The sequence below is a fragment of the Epinephelus fuscoguttatus genome, linkage group LG21 (genome assembly GCF_011397635.1).
Source record: "Epinephelus fuscoguttatus linkage group LG21, E.fuscoguttatus.final_Chr_v1".
In the NCBI taxonomy this organism is placed as follows: domain Eukaryota; kingdom Metazoa; phylum Chordata; class Actinopteri; order Perciformes; family Serranidae; genus Epinephelus; species Epinephelus fuscoguttatus.
This window is the reverse complement of record NC_064772.1, coordinates 29698941-29716180: the sequence shown is the minus strand read 5'-3', so window position 1 is coordinate 29716180 and position 17240 is coordinate 29698941. Positions and strand designations below refer to the sequence as shown.

General features: G+C 42.4%; 1 protein-coding gene across 2 annotated transcripts in view; it reads left to right on the top strand.

Annotated features, from left to right (window-relative positions):
* Positions 1-17240, top strand: part of arhgap29a (Rho GTPase activating protein 29a) — a 42787-nt gene that overhangs the window by 11607 nt on the left and 13940 nt on the right. Inside the window, exons 3-7 of one of the 2 annotated variants that reach the window (XM_049566115.1) lie at positions 10674-10817; positions 13897-13993; positions 14771-14843; positions 15337-15397; positions 15906-16052. In XM_049566115.1, the coding sequence (XP_049422072.1) occupies positions 10674-10817; positions 13897-13993; positions 14771-14843; positions 15337-15397; positions 15906-16052 (522 nt within the window). Of the gene's footprint in view, positions 1-10673; positions 10818-12467; positions 12714-13896; positions 13994-14770; positions 14844-15336; positions 15398-15905; positions 16053-17240 lie in introns of those variants that run through there. The other variant, XM_049566116.1, reaches the window with a different exon arrangement.

The window sequence follows — 17240 nt, the reverse complement described above, 5'->3', positions numbered from 1 at the left end:
CTGTCCACACAGGCAGCGCATTTCTCCTGCGCTCTCCGCGCCGGTTAAACATTGACTCTACTCGCCTGTTCCCGTCAGTACTCGTTTTTTGACTTCAACAGGCCATTTTAAACATGGGTAAGTCCATATTTTCATTGTTTTTTATAACGTAATAAGTTAATGACAGTTTGTCATTGCATGTCCATGTATTGAGCGTGTTGGGTAAACACTGAATGAATAGGGCATATTTTTTGGAGGCATGGAAAGCCGCTGTCCCTCCCACTTATCTCTACCACCCCCCACCCCCCCACCCCCTTTCTTTCTGTATGTGTGAATTGCATCCCCCAACCTGTAGCCATTTCTCTCTCTCTCATATTTCTTTCTTTTTTTTTTTCTTTCTTTCTTTCTTTCTCTTTCTCTCTCTCTCTCTCTCTCTCTCTCTCTCTCTCTCTCTCTCTCTCTCTCTCTCATATCCGTCAGAGGGGTGGGGGGGGGGTCCCGGCCCGACCCGGCTTGGGCCCGCGGGCCGAGAATCTAAGCTCTAGTGTAAATGCACTCAGAATATGGAGTGTTTAGTACAGAAGTATACGATTTGAGACACACTCCAATTGTGTTACCTGGAATTCAGAAGCCTCTTAAGCTGCATATTTTATAACTAGTAGTGAATGGACATGGGGCCCACATATGCAGGAGGCCCCTTGGCATTAGATGTCTAGTACCTTTCATCAGGGCTGGCAGGTGTCAGCCAATATTGCCTCCAGAGCCCTGAATACCTTCACCCCCATGTAAGGCCGGTGTCTGCTCAAGCTGTTAATTGTAACCATGGTAAGAAACAAACCAGTGTGTTTTGCTCACAGATGGCTCTTGTTTTTCTTGAACCCTTGAGGTGTACTTTCTTGTCTTCCAACTGAACATAAAAATGCTATCTTTTCCCCCCATTCCCTTTTTATAAACATCTCACTAAATAGAATGCATTGACAGTTATAAGTTTTCTAGCACAAGCTTTCTATCACACAAAGCCCATTCTCTCAGGATTAGGATGCTAGTAAAGCTAAACAGTGTCCTCTTGTTCTCATTGCTGTGTTTGTCCCCCAACCTCAGCCCCCTCACCTCCCACTTCTGCCCCTTGACAGGTGTACTAAAGGGGCCCATCTTTGTACTTGTTAGACAGCTCTCCCACCTCCCACCTCTTTGGCCTGCTGATGTTCCTTTGCCTACATAACACAGCTTGGGGAGCAACTGTAGTCTCTTCAGTCTAATGCCTGACCAGTTTGGCTGCCAGCGAGAGGTTGCACGGTGGGGGGGATTTGCAGTTTCTCTTAAAGAAAGCATAGTTGGAATGCCAACCTTCAGAGCTTTGCATCAACAGTAGGCGGCTGTGGTGGTGGTGGTGATGTGGGGGGATATCCAGAGAGAAAGGTTGCCTGTCTTTCCTCACAGTGACAGACAGCTCCAAAGAGAAATGAAAGAGGGGGAAAACAAATTCTTCACTTCGCACTGGGTATCTAATTGATATGCGAATGAATAAAGAGAGAAATTTCCAAGAGTAAATGTGTCTGTTAACTAGACATCTTGGAACATTTTATAAGTTGCCCTTGGATTTTGGACAATTGTCAATTCCTTATTGGATCTTTATTACCGGAGTTTGCAATATGTGGTTATATCTTGTGTTCCTTTCTATTAGTCAAACTTAATGTCAGGCATTTCCTGTCTTCAGCCTTCATTAAGCATTATTTTTCATTCACTTTTAGTTTCCTGAGCTAACAGCTAACAAGCCTGACAAAGGCAGTAGCCTGCAGAGTGGGAACATAAAAGCCCCCCACCTAGGTGGAAGGTGCTGTGTGTCTAGCCTAGGGCTCTTTTTAAACGCCCGCTCTTTGTGCATGTAGTCATAGGGAAAAGAGCTTCAAAGGTGAAACAACAGGGAATGCCTCGGTATGAGCACAGGAGTCTGGGAAGGCAAAGTTCCCCTGCCTTTTACCAGCTGCATGTAATCTGCTAATCTGCAGAGTGGACCACCGGTGGTCTGTGGACAGAGGTGGACCAGGGCCGCTGACCACAGGAAGTATGCTGGGGAGGGGGATATCAAGGGATGTATGGGCCACCCATTGCAATGACCCCGCCCAAGTGTTAAAGGTTAAGTGGACCCATTTTGCAAGACCCCCTTATAGTTGGGCAAATAGTTCAATTTGGATTGAAACGATAAGGTCATTTTTAGCATCGCACATGAATACCCTATTAAAGATGTAATGTGAAAGAATGTGGCATTTCACCCCAGCCAATTAAAGAGGAATCCATTTAAACAATACAAAGGTTATTGAGTCACTCAGTGATTGATTATTAGACCCACATTTGGCTGCTTGTCTTTTGAAGAAGGGGGCAAGTCTCAAAGGACCCCCTTTAAAACTAGCCTCACCATAGCTTTTGATGAATGCACAATTTCTTTGAAACAACTGCCACTACAGAGTCCTAGCTGGTTATTTAGGGGGTGAGTCGCTGGAATGTCCAGCTGTGGTCTGACTCAATGGGACACATTGAGAGGTTTTGATTGACATTGGTCATGGCCAGCCTGTCCAACATCCTATTTAGCCCCCTCCGCCATGAGCTGCCTCCATTTGATCGGACCTCTGCGGACCCAGTTGTGACATGTTTAGTGATTTCACACTTGCTTTGTGGCAATAAGCACCCCTCCGTTCCCTCAAATGTTTTGAAGCATAGATAATACATTGCTCCCATGATTTGCAATGCATGACTGAGCATAGCTAGGGCCAGAGCGAAAGGAATGTTGCCAAGTCATATTGTGTCAGGCCCTAGTGGAAGTTTTGTGCCTCAAAGAGTCAAGCCATTGATGCTTATTCCCCAAACTGAGAGAGTTTCCTAATGGTACATATCACAAAAGCATCAGCATCTTTTTTTATAGCACTGATGGCCTTGCGTTATAAAAGCATTCTATTCTTGTTTGGTAGTCTATACACTGTGAGCAAATGATAAGTATTACAAACCTTTTCACACTGATTGCTTGGATCTGAGATACTCTGATTTTCCACAAATACATTTTTTGTTGTTCTTGGCTAAATATTCTTCTTCCCTCAGTTTTCTTTGGTCGGAACCAAACTGATACATCTGTTTAAAAAACTGACTGTATAAAAACTCATGTAAATGTAAAATATAGATGAGGGTAGTTTCCCTTTGATCAGGAGAGATATGTACAGTCCAGGAGTGGCCTATTATAACACTACTTTTGGGTATTGCGCTTATCACAAGTCAGAATGGACAACATCTGTTCTGTGACACCAGATCCAGCTCTGTTGCACTATGTGTTAAAACTGGACAGTTATGCAAATAGCCAAGCTTGACCACTGCATTAACCCTGCAGGTTAACGTGGGACCTGCATAGAGGTAGGGGTACCAAAGAAAACAATTCACAGAAAATACACTGTAGTGACCTGGGGGTCAGTGGTGTAGGTAGACATCTCACGATCATTACTTCATTGACTTATTGTACGATATGTGGACATGAACTTGATCATTATTCTAACCTTGTGTTTACTTGTGTGTTTGTCTACATAAGAATGTCACAAGCTGGGTTTCCATCCGAATGTATCGCAAATTTTAAGCGAATTTTGTGAAAATGCGCAAAAGAAAATGCGAATTTATGCATGTTTCCATTCATTATTGTTTTGCGAGTATGGGGAGTCAACAGGTCGAGCAGAACGTGGCGCTTCTCATGAAAAATAAAATGCAAAAGAACACCCGTTGAAGAAGAGGGCACCGTGAGATGACATCATTGAGAGCGTCTCATGTCCACAACTGATGTAAACAATTACCAGCACATCCATGACTACGGCGAGATGGAGAGATTCCTTGGGAACTTCTTGGCTATTGCGAGAGCTCTCATCACACTCATATCAGCGTTGTCAGCGTAGCCTACATAATGCTGTGATGTCTGTGTTGGTACACCAGGCAGCGCACATGATGCAGCGGTATTCAACACATCCAGTCTATTCAGGTAAGCTGTGAAATAGCCTACACTCACCTGACACTGGAGTAATTACCTCTCTCTAAGTTCACACAGGTGTGTGTGTGAAGTAGAAGTAGGATTCGGTAGCCTACGTCATTGTTTATTCGCTAAATCTGTTTCCATTGCCAAAAGTCGCATTTTCCTAATATCGATATGCTGACTTTTCCACCCCCTCCATGTGTAAAAACTTTTTTGCGATATTTTGGCCCTTTTTCGAATTTCTGGCGTTTCCATTCAAGTTTCTTTTCACAATTGTTGAAAATGCAAATAAAAATAGGTGGATGGAAACCCACCTACTGACATGTTAGTCAACACATTATAGGACTTGGGCGCAGTGACTCCTTTTTTATGTGTCCACCCCACATAATCCTGCAAGTCAGAAGGAAGAAAAAACACTTCAAAGAGGACATAGTGAAGCTTACCAGTAACCTGCAGCTGCACTTTTGATAGTTGTTGGCTTGCCGACCCCTGGCTACAAACCAAAAAGTAAGTCGTTTGTAGTTTTGCCCTCCTACAACTTCATCCACTGTCAATCCCTGGGAGCTGACTGCTGCACACCGACCGGATTATGGAGCCAATGCGGTGTTCCACAAACTTTGCTAAGCTTGTCTGTTAGTCACAAGAAACACCACTTTAGGGCTGCAACGATTAGTCGACTAATCGATGACTAATCAACTATTAAAATAATCAGTGACTATTTTAGAAGTCAACTAATTGGTTTGAGTCTTTTTTCATCAAAAAGTACTATAAAAGTACCCCAGAATACTCTTATTGCACCTTCTTGTGTTCACATATTGGCAGCTTTAGACACTCTCCCGTGACGGTGAACTAAAACCCTTTGGCGTGAGTACAAAACAGGACATTAGATGACATAATTTTGGGGTTTGGGAGAGACAGACCGACATTTTTCAACATTTTAACACATTTTTCGATAAAATGATTAGTCGACTAATCGAAGAAATAATCGACAGATTAGTCGATGATGAAAATAATCGTAAGTTGCAGCCCTACATCACTTGGTTTTGTGTTTTGTTGGCCAAGCTCTTTATTACAGTTATTGATATACAGTATGTAGAAATAACTACACCTCTTGGCACACATATCTCCTTATATTGTAAAATGGTGGTGTGGCATTATTGATTGATTCTGTCAATTTAGAATGAATCTGATCCACTAACATAGGCATGATGGTAAGGACAAAATTGGCAGGTGTGCATGTCATGAATTGGATGGTAATTTTTTTGTGCACACTTTTTTGTGCATAAAGATAGAACATTTTAGTGCTCATATTAGTGAATGAGGCCCAATGTTAAGATTCACAAATATCCCTGCTAAAGAATATTGCTGTGTCTACAGGTTTTATGTTCTCCAACATTGCCTCACCACATACTGCACAGACATAAACAACAAATGTAATATTTGTGTTTCTTTAGACCAGATCCTGACGTTAAACTGTTATCAAACAGGAGTCGTTGGCCTTATGTTTGTGTATGTGTGGGTCCATAACATTTATATTCCAGATAGTCTGTTCCAGAAGGGCATCAGTATGTTTTGGTATTGAGGTGTCATCTCGATGGTGAATGATCCGACAATGTTTTCATTATGGATCCCCCTCGACCCCTCGCTCCTGCAACTCCCGTCCCCACTCCCAAACAAGAGGCTGGAATGTTGGGTTTCCATGACGCTAATGAAGTAAAAACCTGGCAATGTGTTACTGGCAGCCTCAGAGCAGCTCCTGATCCGCGGCCTCCTTCTCATCAGGATCAGAGTCTGATCCCCCTGTAGCCTTCATTCACCAGGGCTTATTATGCCCAGGAATGTCTCTCACTCACTCCTTCTCTCATAACCCCCACTGAAGCAGGGATGTGGGGTGCAGGGGTAAATTTGGGACAAATCCCAAGGGAGAGCACCACCCCAAATAACACACAACCCCCCCATACCCAGCAAAACTCCTCCCCTATCACTCCTTACAATCACAATCACGCACGCACGCGCACACACACACACACACACACACTCCAATCCCGCTTTTCCGTGAAAAGTGAAAAGCTGCCGTTGTGATTTATTGTTCCATAAATGCTTCATGTGGTAGGCCCATGAGGCGACCAGCCCACTGTTTGCTAGTGGCCCCAGGGACAATGGCGAGTCTTCGGCACTCAAACAAGTCCTCATGCAAAACTCAGTGGTCTTCCCTCGGGAAAATGGGAAGATCTTCCTGGCAGCCTGTTTGTTTTGAAGTTTTCAGATGGCCAATATTTGCAAATCAAAACATCATCTGTCATTGCAAGTTTTTCCACAGAATTTTTCCTTTTCAAACTTTATCTTTCTCACCTTTAATAAGACAATACCACCGCTGCAACAAAATGTACTACTTAGATGTGCCTTTAACCAACCCTCCCCGGTGGGAACGAGTCTTCTTCTCTTTGTGTCTCGCGCAGAATGGCAGTTGAGGGGTTAAATAATCAGTCTCTGTACATTATCCTGCGTCCTGCTGAGCTGGTGGACGCAACCATAATGTCTTGCTAATTAGCCTCCATTTAGGATGGTCCAATAGGCCACACAACTGCCATTGAAGATTGAAGCCCATGGAGCTTTGCAAAGGAAGACCCTCTGTCTCGTGGGCATTCATGGTTGAGGCTTGTCCTTAATAAACCTTTAGCTTGCCCAGGCTTGATGCCTCCAGGACTCAGGATTCAGTTACTCGGTCCATGAATGGGATGTATAGCTTGTGTAGGGATGATTTAGGCCATTGTGTGTGTTTTGTTATTGAAAGGATAATGTCCATAAATGGGATCTAAACTGACCAGGACCAATTAAGGGCTTAAAGGTTGAAGCGGCTCATTGTAAACTTTGACCCTTATCAAGGTATTGTGGGTTGGGGTCCCTGTGAGAGATACGATTTTTGGGAAAACTGATCAACAATAAAGGATTAACATTGCATAAACATTTAGTGAAAGGAAAATTATATAGCATTTTTTACATTTTTGAATCTAAAATCCAGGCAAATAGTTATTTTTGTTGTTGTTATTTTTGCATTAACTCCAAAAAAATTGAGCCACTATAAATGGAAAAACACCAGTTAAAAGGTTTGTGATGGGAACTCAATACATTGGATACCACTGGATACCACTATAAAATCACTAAGCATTGTCTCTCTTTTCCTAAGAATTGTACAGATACAGTCATTTCTCAAATGACAGTATTCCAGGCAACTAACAAACAGAATGACCTCCTCTGTATGCCCATGTGCATTGATTGTATACAAGTATTGAGACTCAGTTTGATGAGTGGTTGTGCCAGAAGCACACCGCTGGCCCTTTTCCTGCCTCGTGGGGAGCTGGGCAGCTGAAACAAAAGGACAAGAGGCTTTCATCATCAAAAAGCACTCGGTCCTTGGCACTAGAAGGAGCTGTGCATGACATCTGATGAAGATGGATGAAGAATGTTGCTATGGTGAAGGATAGGACTCTCCAGGTCCTGAGCTTTTGGCAAGCAAGAAGCAGCAGGGCATGTTGGCATGGGGTAGTTCATGTGGTAGTGGAACAGTCTGGGATTTGTGCTTGTCTTATGTAATCATTTTGGGGTGTCCTGGGTTTTTTTAAGCAGTGTGCCAAGTTGATTTGTTTGTGTGTGGATCTCTCGCAAGTCCCTGATTTTTTGTTTTCCTGGAATTACCTTGTGACCCACTTGCAGTGTTGTTGCCCTGAGTCATTACACCTTACTCAATCACTCCAGCTCTTTTGGTTTATGTTAAGTGGCTGTTGCAGTCTGTGCTGATTGGTTGCATTGAAGCAGCATGTATGGCCATTTGGCACAATGTGACCACCATGTCTCGTTCATTAAGAGAAAACAGGGGCAGTCAGAGTCCTATAGCAGAGCTTGAGGCATATAGAAAACAAAGTGTGGCCCTCTGTGGCTTTCTGTTGACAGTTAGTGGGTGAATTTTGGCCCGCATATGTTGTCGTTTTTTCAGCGCTTTATCCTAGTTGTGTGATTATTGTTGTGATGTTGTGACCTGTTGGTCCATGTGAACTTGTCACCTGCTGGTTAGTTGGCTGGATTTCCGGGTCAGGACTCAGCAAGCATTGTCATGGTGGCCACACAGACCCAGCATTATTAGCCGGACTGGCGACACTATTTGTCCCACTCCAAAAAAGAGGGCTAATGAATAAAAGAAAAAATGGGAGACAGCTAAAGTCTTTCTGATCCCCCCTTCCATGAAGGGGTAATCCAGGGGTGATCGTCAGCACAAAATGTGGCTTTGACTGCCTGTATTCATTCTGTGTGTGTGTGTGTGTGTGTGTGTGTGTGTGTGTGTGTGTGTGTGTTTGTGTGAGGGTGTGTATGTGTGTGCGTGTGTGCGTGTGCGTGTGTGAGTATGAGTGTGTGTATTTTTTTTAACATAATCTTAATTTACAAGGAAATTACAAGGTGATCTGACCAGGGATAAACTCATTTATACACGTGACTTTAATGATCATAATCAAAGCATGACATAAAAACAACCCGCCAAGCAGCCTGCTATGTATTTAGTGTGATTACAGCTTTGGACTGAGACATATTTCATGTGTTTCTGTGTGTGTGTGTCCCTATTACCCTTTTGTATCAGCCGTCTTTGGGAAATCCAGTCATGTTAGCTGTGTTAGAAACCTGTCCCACTACCCCTCAGTGCTCAGTATGTTTCAAATAAGTAGTAAAAACACTTTAACATAGATCATATACTCATTTACATTTGCACAAGGGGACATTATCAAGGTTACCTGATAACACAGTGTATTTTGTCCCTTTTGTAAATGGTGGTGACTCACTGTTAGTAAAGTCACAACTTGTACACAGAACCACATACCTGAGATGCCAGGTTTTCTTTGGTTAACTACTAACTAACTGCTAATTGCAGAAAGAGCACAGTAGGTCATGTTTTAGTGCACTTTGCTGTCAGGTTAGTACCCTTTTTAGTTCTGTGTGTACGACTGCTGAGTTGTGTGCAGCTCTGCTTTGTGGTGTATTTGCCTAGACGGACAGTGGTTTGTCATGGCTGCCATGGTCACTCTTTCAACCAACAGAGCTGGAATGTCATGTAGTAATCCTTTTTCCAATGAGGTTGCTCCATTCATGTAAAGCAGAGAGGTTTTTAGAGCTGTGTTCCAGGTCCAGTCTGCTCAGGTTTTATAGCGTGTGATGCACTGTTAAGCCTCAGTGTTGAAATAGAGTGCAAGTCCTCTAATTATAGCATTTTTCAGACTGGAAACACAATTCATAGCATGAAATAGTACCTTGAAAAGCCTGTACATAGCATCTGCTATAGCACAACAAACCTGGCTAATTGCACAATGACTTGTAGCTGAGGAACACTGAATAACCCTGATCTCTTATCACCTTATTGGTCAAAGGTTAACAAGGCTAAAAGATAACAGTAATAGCTGTCAGTGAGATCTCAGCGCTTGATATCCAGTAGATGCTGTCCGATGGCGATGTTTTTATTGTCTTTGACAGTGGCGTCATGTGAAATTCCAAGTATATGAGTTGTCTGGACACAGTTCGTGGAGGCGGCTGAGCTGGCAGCTAGCAGCTAACAGTGCTAACTCCATAAACAGCATGGAACAACAACAACAGTGCTGAGAGAGCTAACAGTATTATCCGGGGGGAGGTGAAGGGTGGGCGCTTTTAAAAGCTACACTTTTGTGACGCTGCTGTCCCAATGACGGCCGAATGAGTGCGGTACAAAGCGGCAGTGATGAGCTAGCCAGTGGGTTACACATGTGTCTCAACTGGCTTATCACAACAAACCACACAGAAGCTACGTTTTTAACACACACAGGGGTAGCATGACTTCATTCTCTGCTCAGGATGCCATTACTTCGCTGTGTCTTTACATAGCAAATAGTCATTTACTTCAATGTTATTGATCTGAATGTTGCATACATAATTTTTAAACAGTTATTTGAGTGTTGATGGGGGGTAAAAAGCTTTGTAAAAGTTTTGGAAGCTTAAGTGCAAGCACAGTCCTTAAGCCACATCCAGCATTCACATTTGTAATGGTATCTACTGTAAGGGCTTGGTCTACATAGTAAATAATATCCTAAGTCACTAAAACCATGTTATCACATTAGCCATTTTTTCACTGAACACTTTTTGGTGTAGTACCCTTAGACCGTACTGACATGTCAATAAACCCTCGATCTGTCTTGTGTTTCCGCCGCAGACAGAACTCTTAAATGTAGGTGGGGTTACCACCAGATAGTTATAGTTGTGTCACTGTTCCATCCAGCTCTCACTGTATGTCCTCTTCACGGATGATGCAGAGGAATGTCTGCACCTTGCTGATCGTCCAACGATCGGGGTTGTGAACTAACGTTTTAGTATTGTATCAGTGTGCCAGGTACCTCAACAGAGGGTTAACTAAAAAATGGAACTGAATGGAACAGTTCCATTGGTACCATCCACAACATTTGACAATGGAAACACAAAAATAACCCTTATGTAACAAACTAAACTGAACCAGACTGCTTGGTGGAAACAAGGCTATTGTGACTTCAGCCACAGGTCTATTTTGTTGACTTAACTGAAACATTCCTCAACTCTACAATACAGCCATGATGTGCTTATTACAAGATAGACTGAATGCAATGTATGCATGAACTGTTCAAGTAAAAGTGTCTTTATAACTTTCCAGAGCACCAGGACTGCCTTCATCAGGCGGTGCACGAGCGTCTCGGGGAGCTGCTGCGAGTCCTGAAGGCCATTATCAGCAAACACCAGAGCCTCAACTCGGTGGACATTCTCAGTACTGCTGGAACCGTCATCGCCACGGTCAAAGGTGAGCAATGATGACCAGATCTCCCTTAAAAAACACACACATAACTCAGAGCTTCACTGTAAAGCATGCCAGCTACTCCTCCACTCTTCCTTTGGTCTGTTTTCTGTCTCTGCTTATCTAATACCCCCTTCTCCCCTGACAGTTTTCTCCTCTGGACATTCACAACCATGGCCTCTCTCTCACACTGTCTTCCCAAGTCTTAAAAAGAAGTCCCAGGGAATGTTTCTCAGTAGTTTTCTTATAGCTTCAAAGCAATGCAGCCCTTCAGAAGTCACTCAAGTGCTTAGAATGCAGCAGCATGAGTTTCAAACCCCATACGGAGAGTAAGAAAATAATATTTTGGAGTCAGACACCTGATTCAAGAGGCAGGGAGAAGCGGGTGTCCTTTGTGCTTTGTTTGCCAGTCCAGAGGGAACTACACTGAGGAATCCTATTCAATCTCTCATTCTCTGAGATTATGATCTGGCATGCAGGTCAATTCTTAACTTGGCCGCCGCACAAGAATCCCCTGAGTATACCTCGTCTCAATTTGCATTGCAAAGAGGGGTATAGACGGGGCTGTGTTGCTTTCTGAAAAGCTTTTACTTAATAAGATATGGTGACATGTTGAAGTGAAGAAAGTCTGAAGAGGCTCTGCATTAATCTGGATAGAGCTCATCTTCACTGAAATATTTGGAATAAGTCCATACACACAAGGGTGTGTGCAGGCATGTATGCCAAATAGCTATTAGGTGTATGCAAGTCTCATCTTTCGTGCAGTAACTTGACTATTTGTGTGGCATTCAAACATGTTGATGCACAACAAAGACGCACACAGTAACACCTTTTCAATAAGGAAGCATTAGATTTGACAGCTGAATAGTTGCTGTATAGAAGCCTTTGATTTAAGCTCTTAGTGATATTGCTTTAATGGGTGGAAGGATTCTTAAGAATGCAGATTAAGGTTTTCAATATTAATAGTAACTGGTTAAACAACACCAGTGTTAGTGCTGTAAATGAACACATGCCTTTAATACATGGCAAATATTGTGAAGAGGTTCAACACTTACAGTAGCTCTAATTATCTAGTCTGATCATGTTTATGTGCAGTGAAGCATGCTATAACGGCTTTTCTGCCACTAGGTGGCCAGAAGTGCTCACTCATTGACCCTCACACAGTGACAAGGTGATATCAGCTGTACACACCAATATTTTTTACTGCCAAATCTCAAAGCTGCGAATGTTACACAACACTAATATGTAAGAATATTGTTATACTGCTATTTATGGAGGTGTGACATGTGTACAGGAGGTTGTGTTTTGTTCTCAAATAATTCTAACGTCAGAAAAAAAGATGAAAAGTCTACCATTTGATTGTAAAGATGAGAGAATACTGTGTGCATTTCTCCGTCATCACACTTTTAAGGTACACCTCTACTCCAGATCAGATATTTGTTCATACAGAGTTTTACTACTTCCTCCATCCTGCGACACTTCTTATTCAGTCGCATGCCAACTCGCGACACCTTCCCATTATTCTTTACTAGAGCAAAGGTTCCTCCTGGACCTGAATTCTGCGTAGGACTTTGCAGATGACGAGTGTGTCAAGATTGTTGTGCGTTTCCACTGAAACAATACCATTTTTCCCTGATGATGTAACTTCCACGCTTGGACCACTGGCTGGGGCCTGAGCGAGTACTGGCATTGTATTCCAGCAAGCCTCAGGATGTCCTGTTGGGGGTAGGGGCTGGACAGAAGTGGAGGAGATGTGACTGCACAAGAGAGTTGTGTGCTCTGAATGGTGGTGGCTACAGTAGCTGGACTGGGGTTGGAAGAGGCTCCCAGGGTGCCCCATGGACATTGGACCGCATCAGAATCCTTCTTTTGCAGCCTTTCGACAGAATCTTAACACTTCCTGTGAGTCTGGGAGGAGAATTTTTACATTGGATTTATTTCTGTAAAGTGATCTTTTTGCTGGATAGAGGAACATAAAGAAAATCAACTTGTTTGGCTGCATGTTTAAGGCGTTAGGACAGAAATATCACCCAGAAGTAGAGGATACTGTTATGATCTAATTTCTGTTAAACAGGAGAAATGCTTAAGAAAGTTTTGAGGTGGGTAATTGGTGGTTTGGTCATTGGTATTCCTTTTTTTTTTTCTCTCTTTCCAAAACACTTGGATGCAATTCGTTAAAGCTACCGAGGAAGCATTTTAGTATTTGGTAGGTGTTGGTAGGTGAGTGTTCTTCAACTTTTTCATGGACCTGGCTAAAGATGATTCTAGGTATGCATACTACTTGAGGATTTGAGAAACTATTCAAGATAAGTTGGAGGTGGACTCTTCGTAGCTTGAGGTTCCTCCATGAATTTATATCTCTGCTTTTGCTATAAAAACAAGATTCACTTTCCAAGGAAGCCTACATTAAATTAAAGGAAGACAACCAAAGACATCAGGTTTTCTATTTAAGATGTCCGCTCTGTGAGTCTTTGAACTCTAGAAATCTCCATTGTTCTAATGGAAAGGAAAAACTGAGGAAATCATGGAGGCAGTGCAGTGGTCAGTGACATCACTGATTTATGGCTTAGTGTTTGGACTCGCTTTCTGAGCATCTCTCTCCTAGTTTATTTTTTCTCTCCTCAGTCAGGACAGGAAGTTTATTGTGAAGACTGATTACAGACGAATTTACATTGGTGTTTTTTCCCATTCTGTCCTCAGTCATCACTGTGTTTAGACTCACAGCAGGAAACTACTGCCTTTCGAGATTACAGCCAAATATATACACTCACAGTTTTTGCTTATCTTTTCCGACTTAAGGTACAAAGTTGTTTTTGGGATGTCTCTGAGGGGCCTTGTAGTTTTAAAAATGTCAGCAGATTTGAGATATGAAGTTCCCCAGCTCTCAGTGTGTGATTCGAAGAGCAGAGCGTGACTCAAGAGAGATTTTCATGCTTGACGTCACGCACAGGATGATGAATCATACCAGATTTATACCTTGAACACATCTCTATCAGTGGTGCCAGTGGAGGATGTCTTAAGAATGCAGCGTTTTAAGGTTGGCTACCAAAACTTGACTCTCTCCTCCTTATTCACAATCTGACAGGGGTGAACTTTAAGGAGGTGAACGAAGAGAACAAACAGAAGCTGTTCGGAGAGATCTACACCGCTATTGACACATTGGCGTTCACCTTTGGCAATGTGTGAGTACAATGTCATAACAGTGATTGCAAGTTCCACGGCTCATTTAATTTCTGTGGGTTTTCTTACTCCATTAAAATACAGACGAAATGACTGTTTTCACACCTGTATTTGCTACCTGTCAATTCTAAGATTGCACAATTAATGAACGTCAGTTAATATTTATATAGTATATTTTAAACAGTCCAGTGCAAGACAGAAATTGTGACATAAAAGCGGAAACAAATAAACATTAGTCACAAAAAACAGTAGAGATCAGTTGGAAAAAGATCAAACTGAGCCTTAAAATGGTAAACAAAAAAGAAAACACCCACAAATAAATAATAAATAAAGCAGTACAAATACTTCTGTGTAAATATCAGGCTATCAGATATGCTGTAGGTTTTTTCATTGCAACATAAAGGGGGCACTCCACCAATTTTACACATGGTGCTTTCCAAAATTCAGAAAGATTAACCCTAATGATAACAGTGTGGATTGGGCTTAAAAGACTTTTTAACGAGGTTTTGTGTTACAAATGTTTGAGCATTTAGGAGGACACTATTGAGTTGCATTATTGGAAATGTAGGAGGCCATGTTTTTTGGACCTTGACCCAGTGCTGCTTCTTTTAGACCATTCATTTTTTTTTTTTTTTAAATCTCTCTTTTGTAAATAAGTGCAATACTAAAACGCCGGGGTGCCTCTTATTAGAATTAAAACATAATAAGATGCCTGGATATGTTTTTTCTGATGAATTTCTGAACTAAATTTATTGATTTGTGTTTCTGTTTTCCTTCAGAGTGTCTGACTTCCTTATGGGAGATGTAGAGAATGGATCAGTTTTGGGGCTCCCCCTAACTAAGAGAAGCAGGGTAAGAAAAGTACAATATCTGTGTTGTGTAGTTGTGTCCATTACCCACCAACAAATGGTCTAATTAATTCAGGATCAAATTGGCAGTAATTACCTTCCAGAATGCTCTTTGTCATCAAAAGTTAATAGTGTATTTATTTCCATTGTAAAGATACATGTAACTTTGGTGCATTCACTGCCCCGTGAACACTAGGATGTGGCCTACTGCCTCAGGATTGTTAGGCCACAGCTATGAAAAATTACCCAGAGGAGTTCAGGGGTTAAGTGAGCGCTTGCTGGTTGACGCATGTTCCTGAAATGGTATGTGCAAATGATGAATTGATGCTATGCATTGTTGTTTTCCTGCTGTAGATTTCATAACAACTTGAAGGAGGAAGTCCAGGTTCTGATAAGCCTTGTTTTAAGTGTGTTAGCAGAGCATACTGTGCTTTGAGAAGGAAATTCATCCGCCCTCATTGTAGAATTTTGTTTTTTTTTTCATCTCTGTTTTTCAGTCTTTTGAGAACCTCGCCGTGGAATCTGGAGGATCCGGTCCCGAGAAAGATGATCCGCCAGGTAAGACAGATCTCTGTAACATAGAGTGACTGTAGTCTGGTGTTGCTCCGCGAGAGCACAGTGGGAAAGTAATCCTGGCATATTTGTTGGAATAAAGCTTACTCATAAATCATTCTTGAGCTTATCTACTTTTTCTTCTTTATCATTCTGGGCTGTGGTGTTGTTTGGGCTGTGTCACTGTGTTAGAGTGTTGTAGGGTTATCTGGGGAAGGACAACAACCAGCTCTCAACTCTGGATGACCAGCCTCCTTAACCTCTTATTAATACATCCAGCAGTCAGTCTCCTGTCGGTATGACTTATCCTCAAATGGTATTAGCCTGAATCACGCTCACCCAAGGTCAACGTGGGCTTTTCTCACTGACTCACTGTCACAGATGTTGCAAGCTGAACTCAAATGTAGTATGTCCGGCATTGGCTATAGGCATGTTGTGTGGGGGTTGGGCGCTGGAGTCATGTTCAAGCCCAGATTTTACAGCATCCCTCGTGGGCGCACGTTTTTTGTCACAGGGCCGTCTCCGCCGGTTCGGGCAGAAGAGGTGGACAGGACACTGCAGCGCCAGGACAGCGGGGTGGAGTCGGCGCTGCTCTATGCCAAGGCCTGGTCCAAGTACACCAAAGAGCTGCTGGCGTGGGTGGAGAAGCGTCTCAATATGGGTGAGTTGGGGCACAGCGGGTCTGATATGTTGGGGAGGCAGCAGCTAAGTAGCACCTACAGTATCACAGTGACGTACAAAAGTCAGCTGAAACATGTACTTAAGTACCTTATTACATAGTCTGTGTCGTCATGTCACGGAGTCTTGAGATGTTTTCATGTTCATGTCATGCACATAAAAACCATCCTCTTAAACATGACAGTAATAATAATTGGGGGTTTTATATTGTTATGACTAATTACAATGATGTTATTGAGATTGTTTAAAATTGTGGGGCACCCAGTAGCTCTGTGGGTAGGGTGAGCGTCCCATGTATAAAGGCAGTGTACTTGCTGCAGCGGCTCTGGGTTTGACTCCAGCCTATGGCCCTTTGCTGCATGCCCAAAATCACAAAAAACCCTGCTCCTGTATACACTAGTTTAGCACAGAGAGACCTTCCCCCCGTCTACAGGTGAATATGAAAACAGCCGTCTAGTGTCAAACTGCACAAACATCCTTCTGGACTGTGAAGGTCAAACATCCAAGTAAAGGAACAATAACTAATACACATTTTTAAGTTTCGTTTTGACTGAAGTTTGATGACTAAGTTTGGAAGAAAGACAAAGATTTTTTTCCTGGAAGTTTAGATTCTGCTTTTATCCAATTGAATTCATGAATTTCCTGATGTAATTTTATGGCACCTTTTGTAGTTTTAAACTTCTTCGATTTGAATTTGCTCAGTCGGTCTTAAACATAGCTCCTGGCAGCAATAGGTGGCTGAAAATGTCTGTACTTCTACATAATGTCTGAGCGCAGACATCTTAGCTACTGGAGATTAATTAGGGGCCAATTTCCTGAGAATTTTTTCTCAATCACCTGAGCTGGACTTAAAAACAATGAAGTCTTATCCAGGCTCAAGGTTGGGTGTGCAGTGTGTGAGACTGTGTTTGGCACTCCGGTTAATGAATGCTTTCAGTGTTATACTTAGTCACTTGGCCAGTCAACACAGTGACACAAAGCACTCAGTCAGTACAGTACATTTTGTTATCAGGCAAACATACACACTGTTTGTTAAACACATCCACTTTGGTTAATGCTCTGTTTACTGATTAATTCTATGGATTTGTCTCATGACTCAAGGACGATGTGGGATTTAATCAGAAAATGCTTAAATAGGTTTTTAGGTAGAGATAATTTCAAGGAAGAACCA